The 11,132-nt window shown below is 41.0% G+C and overlaps 1 protein-coding gene across 3 annotated transcripts in view; it reads right to left on the bottom strand.

The window, feature by feature from the left end:
* shroom4 (shroom family member 4) overlaps positions 1-11,132 on the bottom strand; it is an 81,911-nt gene that overhangs the window by 18,068 nt on the left and 52,711 nt on the right. For 2 of the 3 annotated variants that reach the window (XM_030430861.1, XM_030430860.1), the window contains one exon: positions 3,276-3,485. In XM_030430861.1, coding sequence (XP_030286721.1) covers positions 3,276-3,485 — 210 coding nt within the window. Of the gene's footprint in view, positions 1-3,275; positions 3,486-8,464; positions 8,891-11,132 lie in introns of those variants that run through there. The other variant, XM_030430862.1, reaches the window with a different exon arrangement.

Genomic DNA, 11,132 nt, shown 5'->3' with positions numbered 1-11,132 from the left:
TTATGGTTTTAAGATCCATGCACAGATCTGCAGACCGATGGGGGTTTGCTCCTCAGCTTACTCCTATCAAAATATAATTTCTCATGCTCATGTGGTCAAGATGTTTTGGCGGTGTACAGACTGTGGTTTTTGCATGTTTTAGCCCATTTATTACAACTCACGTATGCTCTATATCACACCTTCTGTCCAAGTTGTGCTTTTGAGTTTCAGAAAAGAACTGATTTGTTTGGCAGACGGCGGTTTTCATTTGTTGCTGCAAAATATGAGAGTCGACTGGCCGATTCCTAAAACCTGCTGAGTTTTGGAACTCGTCTCAGTGAACATCTCTGTTACCTTATTGTTCTGAGGTAATGACGTGGAGACTTTTCAAATCTATCTACACCTAAACCGCACAACTACCAACAGACATGGTACACAGCAGGTGGTAAGGGCTTGGATCGCCAACTGGAAAAAGTTGGAACTGCCCTGGGAACCTAAACTGCAACGATTAGTTTTCGACTATCAATTAATCATACACAGTATTTTCTTTTTAAGAAAAACAAAAAATTCTTCCATTTTAGCTTTTAAATTGGAATATTTTCTGGTTTCTTTCTTCCTTTAAGACATTAAATTGACTATCTTTGTGTTTTGGACAAAACAAGACATCTAAGGACGTCATTTTGGATTTTGGGAAACAAATATATATTTTCCCATTTTCTGACCCCAAAACAACTAATTGATGAATCGAGAAAAAATAATGGGCAGATTAATCGGTCGGTCCTGAATTATAACTTAACCTTATGGATTTGTATTGTTGTTGTCAAAAATGTTAAAAAATAAACCTGTATCTTTTAGTTTACCATAATTAATACTATGTGTAGTGTTGTTATTGGGAACTTGAAGTTGAAAGGTTACATATAAATGTACATTTAGTGCCGCATCCTACAGAAATGAATGGCAAACAATGTCCACTGGGAAACTTATACAAAACACACTCCAATGTCTGAAATGTTAAGTATGATTTGTAGTTAAAGAGCAGCGCTGACACTGTCCTTAGACATTACTGTGACATTTTGAAGGACAACAGTCATCTATAACAAATATACACTGTGGGAAAATAAAAAACAGTTTCACTATCTGCCTGAGAAAATTGTCTTTAAAGGAAGTGAGCAATGAATGAGAGAGGAGAGGCTGCTGTATAGATTTGACCTGGGTGACAGAGAGAGGAAGAGAGGAAATGAGACGAGAGCGGGACAGGAAATGACAGTCACTCCTGCCCAATCATGTGGAACATGTGAGGGTGACGGCTGACACAGATAAAACAGCACACACACACACACACACACACACACACACACACACAGGTATACAAACACTGTGTGTGCTCAGACTGCTGGGATTAACTCTCAGTCTCTCAATTAATACACACACACACACACACACATATTTTGTTCATCAGCTGACGGCTATTGTGTGAGAGCAGATGAACTCTCCTCAAACACTTCCATGTGTTTTGTTTGTTGCTTATAAATTATAAAACACACACACACACACACACATACACACGGACTGTACAAAATGTCCCTCTCCTTCACACAAACACAGTTTATTGAATGTCTTCCTCTCTTTGTCCACATGTTCTGGGAGTCACATGCCATTGTCTAAAGTTATGCCGGGAGCTGCCTCCTCATCAGATCGTGTGTGTTTGTGTGTGTGTGTGTGTGTGTGTGTATGATGAGATCAGGCCGGAGAAACTGTGGGAATAAGAGACCCACACACACACACACACACACATACATGTGCACACACACAGTGCTATCTAATCCACGTGGGACTATTAAATCTAATAGTGGTTCATTATATCACTGATTCTTATCCACAGCAGAACAGTACAGCACTGACGTACCGTGAAGCTGACAAAGACTCAAAGGGTTATTTTTATTGTGAGTCAATACACTGACTGTGGTCACTTCCTCTTTCCTCTATAAAGGATTACATTTTAGCTTTGTGAGCTCATTCTGCGACACAAAGACTGCTGTACTTCTTTTATCTAACCTGACGGGAACAATTCAGCCTTTTGTTCCAATTGTTTCACCGCGAAATAAAAATATCCGTTATGACATTCAGAACTGAAACATTACCATGTGTAATCATTCAATAAATAGAAAGTAAGTGAAACGAAAGGGTTTACCCAGTTTTTCTCTTGTGACTGTTCGCCTCCTTCGACCTAATTGTATCCATCAATATTAGCCGTATACAGAAGAGCGCATTCTTGATGTCTGTAATGTAGTTTTATATCATAAATGTTGTAATGGTTTCTTGGTCTTGACTGCCATCTTTTTTTGTCTTGGACATTAGACATTTTAATGTTGAAATGTTACAGATTATATCTTTAATTACACGTCTATTGTTGTGCTCATGTTATGTGTCTTTGCATTTAGCATTACCCAGTCATTTTGACTTGTTTGAACTTAATTTAACAAATCTGTTACTAAAAGCCAAACTTAAAGGATTTCAACACAATGTCTTTTGTCAACGCAACCTTACCCTACCCTAAAATGTTCAGTAAACTATACAATCAGTATAATGGAAAGCTTAAAGATGATTTTTACTCATGGAGGCAACATCTAGAGGTATATACTTAATCAAAATGTATTTGAAAATCCCCCAAAGTGTAACTATGCATCGTGATACCACATGGGAATCAATAAAACAACTTTATTCAACCCCTCTAAGCCTTTTAGATGCCATTGTTTAACATATTTTAAGGCTGTTACGGATCGACAGTTGCATCAGTGATGCTCATTAGCTCGGACTTGCTATAATACTATAAAAGCTGTCAACAAATGCACATCTGAGAGAAGAATTAAGGGCACTGTGTCACTCTTCTTCGTTACATTAAGCAGAAAAACATCCACCTGGCCCCCTGAAGACAGACAAAGAACAGGTCTCTGTCTGTGTGTCCGATTGGTTATCACTTCAGAATGTTTAAATAGAGGCCGAAAATAGACCAATGGGCTTCCTGCGTGGGCAGTGTTGACATTAACACACGGTGATGTCACCTGTTTCCTGATGACTGCCGGCTTTTGCTGGGCGAGTCACAAGGGCCTAAAATCCCCCGACAGTGACGTTGAGCCGGAGTTCAACGGAGTCATCGGCTCGCTGTGAGCGATTGTAACCTTCAGTATGACACACGCTCGCTGTGAGCTTTAATCTGCATGTTAGGAAAGCCCTCAAACAGAAACACCTTCATCAGCTGGAATAAGAGGGGAAACAAATCTTCATCCACTTCTCACCTGTTGTCAGTTGTGTGCCAGGGTAGTGTGTAAGGGCCGGGGTGGAGCTGCATGGCAGACAGAGGGGGAGGAGGGGGGAGAGGAGGGGAGTCGGCAGGGGGGAGGCAGGGCGGAGGAGGAGGAGACGGAGGAGGGGGAGGGGGAGGGAGCGGCAGCTCCGATAGCTTTGCCAGGTGCCAGGAGGGAGGCCTGTAGAGAGGAACGCTGCGCCTGTGGAGAGGAGAGGGAGAGAGTCAGGTGAGAAGCAGCAACAGACCATCATGATGCATATGTCCAACATTAATTTATGATTAACTTCTTTTTTTGTGCCTTTATTTAGGATAGCTGAAGATATGACAGGAGGGTTGACAGATATAATCATAGATTTACCATCTTTTGGCTCTGACAATAACCGAGAACTGATTTATGATCTAAATCTGTGAAGTTAAACCCTGACAAGAAGCTGCTGTGCTGGTGTATCTGCTGCATGAACTCGTTCAGTCTAAATATATATATGTGCATCATAGACAAAGGTCGTCATCCTTTTCCCCTGACGGCTGATGTCATTTCCTTTTCCATTCTCCAACATCCTCTTGTTCCACCACAGGATCATTTTAATATGGTTTTCTATCCAAATACAATGAGTTACCCAGGCAAGATGGCTAACATGACATCTTTATACGCGACCACAGTTGTAAGTGTCTTCGTAGATCAGAGCTCACATAAAACTGACAGCAGTGATACCTCGTCGACCCAAATTCTGTGGAAACACATTCCTTAAAAGTAGTTTGGGCTGCCATTAAAAACTCATCTATGTACAGTAAAGTCTCCAGTCTGATCTGAGGCCAGACATTCCAGTGTATCCCATGATATTTGCTAATACCCTTATACAGACTTCCGATCCCATATGTTGGCCAGATTCAATTCAACCCCCTGCAGACAGTGTGTGTGTGTGTGTGTGTGTGCACCAGACAGAAAGACAAACAGAAAGAGTGTCAAAAAAAGAGAGAGAAACAAGGATAGAAAAGAAAGAAAGCACAGTCAGGTATAAACGATCCTTTCTCAGAGTCTGAATGGTCCATTATGTGGATATCTTTCAGATTAATACACAGTTGGGAATACTGCTGCTGGAAGGAAATGATGTGCAGAGCATGAAAACAATGAAAGCTGCTGACCTGACATTACTCAACTTGACTTTGACTGACGTGAGACTTTACTTGCACTTGTCAAAACTGACCTGAACGTTGATTTGGGCTTGTCTCAACAGACCTGTATTGATTGACTTTAAATCTAAAACGACTCAAAACTGACCTGAGACTTTACTCTTCTCACTTAAACAAGTCTCTAACCTGAGTTGGATTTTACTTGACTGACCTGAGACCTGAACTTGATTTTGACTTGGCTCAGCTGACTTGAGGCTTGAAAAAAAAACAACCCTGACTTAGACGGACTTCAGTTTGGTCTTGGACCTGTCTTCAGTGAGATTTACCATGATTTGAAACATAACAAAACTTGCAACTTTAGTCAGACTTGTCTTAACTGATGTGAGACTTGACTAGAGACTCACCAAGTCTCTGACTTGACTTGGATTTTGCTGGACTGACTTAAGACTTGGCTTCACTTGCACTCGTTTGTCTTAAAACTTAACAAGACTTGACTTGGGCTTGTCTCAACTGACTTGAGACTTGGCTATACACACACTTGACTTCAAGTGGATTTGACTAACTTGAAATCTAACAAGTAAGTCAAGCCTGATTGGACTTTTTTGCCTTTAGACCTGACAAGACTCAGCTGACTTGAACTTGTCTCCATTGACTTGATATGGAGTTGGATTTGAACTTGTCTTATATGATTTGCCCCTTGACCTGTCTCAAACCTAACTTGGACTTGTCTTGATTGACCTAACACTTGACGAGAGTCAAACCTCAGTTGGATTTGTCTCTGTTGAATTGGACTCTCCCCAAAAATACTAGAAAGCAGCTCTGAAAACAACCAATGTAACATCTGACGGGGCAGAATCGCTGACATTTATAAAAAAGGTTTGCTGCCCACCGAAAGTCCCCTCAACGTGTTTTCGGTTCAGTTTCTCAGAACAAACATGTAAAACGAGACTATTCTTGGTATTTCAGACAAACATTTAGAGGTACAATTTTGGGAGAGGAATGCGGATCCTGGCACCACGGAGGAGAAGGACCATTTCTGAGTATTATTGTTTATGATAAAGAAGGAGCAGGAGAACCATTTCCAAAATAAACACTCTTGTTTCCTGGTGCTGGGCTCCTTAAGAGGGATTTCAATCTGAGCCCACTGATTGTTCAACTCCACTGACAATGTCCTTAAATTATCCCCTGAGAAAGTTTATGTAGAGCCTGTGTGGGTTTCTTTATGTGTGCCTACATGTGTGTGTGCATGAATATGTGTGGGAACTATCCAAACTCGACCAGACAAAATACCATTATCGAACCTACTACAAACATTAGCAGACCCCCCCCCCCCCCACCCTCCCAAGTCACTAGCGCCTTCACTTTTCTCCAAGTTTAGCTTTCAGAGATTGATGACTGAGAAAATTAAAATAAACGATGTGACGCTAAAGTCAGATGGAGACAGAATTTATGGTGAAGGCAGAAAAAAAACGTTATATAGAAAGCTGCTGTGCTGTTTTGTAGCCATGCAGGGGAGAAAGGGAAAGTTCTTCCAAGCCACATAACCGATCACTGTTTTTCCAAAATGCTCTGAGCAGTGCTTAAGAGGGGGGTCAGCGATCATGTGTCCCAAACATTTGGGGATTTACAGCAACATGAACTGCACAGGACCAAAGCTGTGATAGCGGGATGCGGTAAATATTTCACGTCAGTGAAATACTACAACTATTCGGCAGTTTATAACATTTTAAGTGCTATTCTGCTCATTTTTAATGGTTCACTGTTATTTGATTTACTAGAGAATGACTAGAGATTTATTAAATAAAATCTGAAATAAGAAAAGGCTGGTGTCTTGCATCTATAAATCTAAGTAAGGATGATGGAGTGACATGCAGGTCAAAAGATGTCCAAGTCTAGACCAGCTACATTGGTCAAAAAGTGAACTGATTAAAAAATATCAACCTTTTGTTTCAAAATGCTTCCATGAAATCATGTTGAATTATGTAGTCTTGAGCCTGACTAATGCACGATCTTTGGCAATGGCAATACCCAAAAATGTATATATTTCTGCATTTTTCTGTAAAAAAACAATACATATATCAGCAAACAGATTTCCTGGTCATGCTCTAATGTAGTCATTGAAATGCTGTTGCAACAAGTTTAAGTTCAAGTTTGTCAATAAAACTATAGGGACAATTTGAAGCAACTAAATGTATCTTCCTGTAGAAAGTTAGATGATTGTTGAGTCTTATCCCCGGGTCTTCAGATACCGATGCTTTGTGTTGGCGGCTCAGGTCGACACCAACCCAAATTGTCAGTAAGTGGTGACCTTGTGATGAGACTCAACAATCAACTAGCTTTCTCCGGGAAGTTACATTTTGTTGCTTTAAATTGAATATTGTTCCACCTTTATCGTTCATTGATTAAAAGTTTAGTCAAAAAACCATCGAGAAGTCCGATCAGAAGTTCCAAGACAACAAGTTGATGTTGCTTGTTTGGTCCAACCTACAGTCCAAAACGAAACAAAAGAAGGACTTACAAATAACCTCCAAAACAAACTCCCTAATTGTTTTAGGCATTGTTAAGTTTTAGGGATCCAGAGTGTTCTGTGTTGGTTTAAGAGTGAGCTGCTCAATATCAAGTATGTTGTCTAAGAAGTCGTGAGAGAGACTGTTCCTCCACTGGACTGCCTTGGTTTGACCTCAAGGGCAGATAAGCACTCCCCACGAAAAGGATGCAGTACTGTACTTGGTATGACAAGTTGGTATAACTCACACTCATTGTAGTTATCTCAAGGACTTGAGTGGAAAAATGTGCTTCAACCATGCAGTTCCCACAATGTCCCAGAAAAAGACCTTCAGTTCTCTGCATGAAAAATCTTTCTTGGGGAGTAAAGTGTTAAAAAGGTTTCCAAAGCCTTTGTCAGTGACAGCTATGGAGGCTCCATAAAGTCTGTGGCCCTTTTTCTTTACAGGACACAGGAAACATACCAACATACTTGCTATTACAAGTAGAACCCACCGAAGCCACTATCAGCAGCACGAGTTGATAATAACATAATCTAAACAACTCCCCCTTTTCCTGTTTCTGGCACTGTAACACAGTTGGCTACCTGCGTCTGCTAGAAAAACAAATAGGAATCACATGAATCATGTTTTTTTTGAAGAATTCGCCCAGTTACAGGAGGCAACAGCGTGTCCTTGACATGGAAACGGAGATAATGAGTAAATCAACTGCCATACTGGTGACCGAGACCAACCAGGAAATCCAATCAGGTTAGCAAGACATGGTAAGCTTCTATTTATAAATACATTTTCAGGGTGTTGCAGAGGTTTTTTCACTTCATCTTAACCTAGAAACAACTGGCAGGAAAGCAGAAGAAGAACTGTTGAGTGTTGAGCTTTGACAGCAGTCAAAGGCCAAGAAATTATGAAGTCTCTGTCTTGCAGATCTGAATGAGCCTCTATGAAAGGGTCCGCTGGAATGTCCCACTTAATGGTCAGAAACTGCCTGAAACAGCTGACTGATACCGCAAAGGTCAGCGCGCATAATCTGAGTCACACACACAGTCTCAATACAGTACAGAACGAATGCCAGACAGACCAGTAGATTCAGACTCTACAGTGTCACTGATAAGGTTGTAATACATGACTTTGAGAAGGAAGGAGGGAATTGGAAACAAGGCAGCCGTGATTGTAAAGAAGAAGACAAAAGGCTTGTTTGTGAAAAACACCCGTCATGTGCTCAACAACCCTCACCGGGAAGATAAAAGCAAGGCTACTGTTGACTTTACGAGGAGCCAATGACTAAGATGCTTCAAGGTTCATTATGGTTGCCAAAGAAAATATGAGCTGTGGTCCATTTGTGCTACACAAGATCAAATATTTTTACGGCGGATTGAGGAGGAGGTGTTGAGCTGGAAAGAAGCTGCTTTGTAGTCTGGTGATACGGCAGATGCCAGAGAATAAAGTTCCAGAAGTTGAATATTTCAAAGGAACCAGAGATAAGATAAGACAATGTGGTACCTCAGAGGTTAGATTCCTAAAGATGCAAGAGTTTCCAACCTACCAGTCGCTGCAGGCTGAAGCATCCACCGTCAAACTGATCCCTGCAGCATCCCTAGACAGTTCAAAAAGTTAAGAGTCTACTGAGGAAGTCTCTCAAAGTTTTCCGAGAAGAATCGCCACCTCATAAAAGTGTCACAGCTCCTTTAAATCGCCCTCAAGCCGGTTGAGGTCTGGTCGGAGAAGGAGGTCGCGTCCGTAGCAACTGAGACTTTGCTCAAAGCGTCTGAGAGCTGATGTCCATCTGAAGGCGTAAAGTGTCTGGCAGGTCTGTGACCAAGAGGGAAAAACCAACCGACGATCCTCACATCCCCTCTCCCTCCTTTTCCTCTCTTCCTCCTCCCTCGCTTCTCTCACTGGAAGACAAAACATGGCTATTTCTCCCTCCTGCACTCTGCACTTCTCTCTCTCGCCTCTCTCTCTCTCTCTCTCTCTCCCTCTCTCTCTCTCTCCCCATCTCATTCTCTCCCTGCCTCTCTCACCCCCTCTCAGGGCAGGATGTGTGATTCAGTCGGAGAGGAAGTATTGTGGAGAACAGATAAAGTGGTGGACGGCTGCTAAAATAATACCCAGAGTTCCACACTGTTATTGTTCGACGGGGGGAAAAAATGCAGAGGTACTTCCTCCTTGCGAGACTAAGTGTGTGTTAGCGCGCACGTGTGTTTGCAGAGCATGAAAAAGTGATCGAGAAAGAGAGCAAAGAAAGCAGAGACTGTTGGACAGACAAGGGGGCTTTTTCACTTTGGCAGAGAGACGAGAAAAACAAAATGTGGTGAAAGAAGGGGAATGTAAGATGATGGGAGGTCTGCAGGAGAATAACAATGAGTGCCGAGGCAGACAATATATGACTTTATCACTCCTCTTATCTGAAGTATGTGTCATTTAGCAGGCATTTCCGTTAAAGTCTTTCACTATCAACAAATTATGGTTTTGACATTTGTAATTTATTGTCACTTGCAACGGATAACGGATGACAGAACGACACCTATGTCAGCTGTTCTTCCCAACAGCAAGCTATTGTTTTATTTTTCTGGGAATTTTGCAGGAATACAATCAAGACACAGAATGCAGAGGTAAAACAATAATGTGCCCACTCCCTAAGTCTTTTTGTACATGCAATATGCAGTCTAGTATGAGTAGTGTTTGGGTCTACCTGTAGAGGAAACGTATCTACTGTATTATCAAGGGTTGCAGTTTTATGGTATACCATTTCCAGTACATAACATGTTGGTAAAAGGTATAATAAAGCATTCATTTATTCAAGAAACTAGGGGTGCAGCAACCAAAAAACTATGGGTGCAGAAACTGAAATACTAGGGGTGCAGCACACAAAACATTTGGGGTGCAGCAACCAAAAAACTAGGGGTGCAACAACCAAAAAACTAGGGGTGCAACAACCAAAAAACTAGGGGTGCAGCAACCAAAAAACTAGGGGTGCAACAACCAAAAAACTAGGGGTGCAGCAACCAAAAAAAAAAACTAGGGGTGCTGCAAACAAAAAACTAGGGCTGCGGCAAAGGGTAGTCATCCCATCAGTATGTGCCGATGAGATGACCTTAAAACAGTTCATTTACTCTTCAGTAAGGAGGATTTATTTGTTTCTTTGACACAAAAGAGAAACTAGATAACAAAAAAAAAACAAAAGAAAGAAAACATTGGTATTGGTTGTTGGTGAAATTGTTATTTTAAACATTGGTATCAGCCCAGAAGTTCTGAGATGGTTATCATAACGGGAAAATCTCACGACGTGGAAGTAAATGTGGTTCATCGTCTCTCGTCCCATTGCAAGATATTCATGTTTTCTTTCACATGGTTGCTGATAAATAAGTAGTAAGTAAATATAATGTTTAATAGGCCTTTCCCATGACCTACATACCAAGCATATAAATGCAACATCCCTGGTTGAGTCCACCCCCAGGTCCTTGTGTCACAAGTCCCTCTTTCCTGCTATTTACTAGCAGTTTTCTGCTGTATGCTACTAAATAAAATGTAAATCTTCTTCCAATTGGTTTTTGTCGTACACTGAATTTACAATTTCATGAAACAAAGCAGCAATTTACCACCTTAAAAACACTGGAGCTAGAAAATGTTTGATTTGGGTTTTTATTTTAACTTATTTATCATTTATTTCACAAAATGTTTTGAATACTGTCCTGAAAACCTCTTACAAAGCTTAGACTGGACTTTTACATAAATTATCTGATTACTGTAAGTTACAAGACTGAACATGTAAATTCATTTCTATCAATCATTGAGTGAAAGTTGCAGGTCAGTGTCTAAATGTTGCTTTTTTTGCTTTTGTGATCTTACCACTCACTCACACAGACGCAACACATACTTTTCCACTTCTTAGAATAAAAACAACCAACTGTTGTGTGACGTCTGACACATCAGCGACAGTATCAAGACAGAACGTCAACAATTCTGAATGGTAGTTCGTCAGACAACAGCAGAGTGTTTAGTTTTTGTCAATTTAATGTCTATTAGCCACAGCTGATAAAATCTGCATGTGACTTTTTTCCATTGAGAGTCGCAGAAGTCTAAAAAGTGAGGCGGCTGCATCAGTGTCGCTGTTCCTCGGTTCTGTTTTGACCAGACTTGAACCTTGTTGAGCAAACATGAGGAGGTGTGAGCGCCCGACGTTAACCGTGTTGAAGTTTAACCGACCGCAC

The sequence above is a fragment of the Sparus aurata genome, chromosome 10 (genome assembly GCF_900880675.1).
Source record: "Sparus aurata chromosome 10, fSpaAur1.1, whole genome shotgun sequence".
Classification (NCBI taxonomy): domain Eukaryota; kingdom Metazoa; phylum Chordata; class Actinopteri; order Spariformes; family Sparidae; genus Sparus; species Sparus aurata.
Note: the sequence above shows the minus strand (reverse complement) of the source record. Positions and strands in the feature narration are given on the sequence as shown.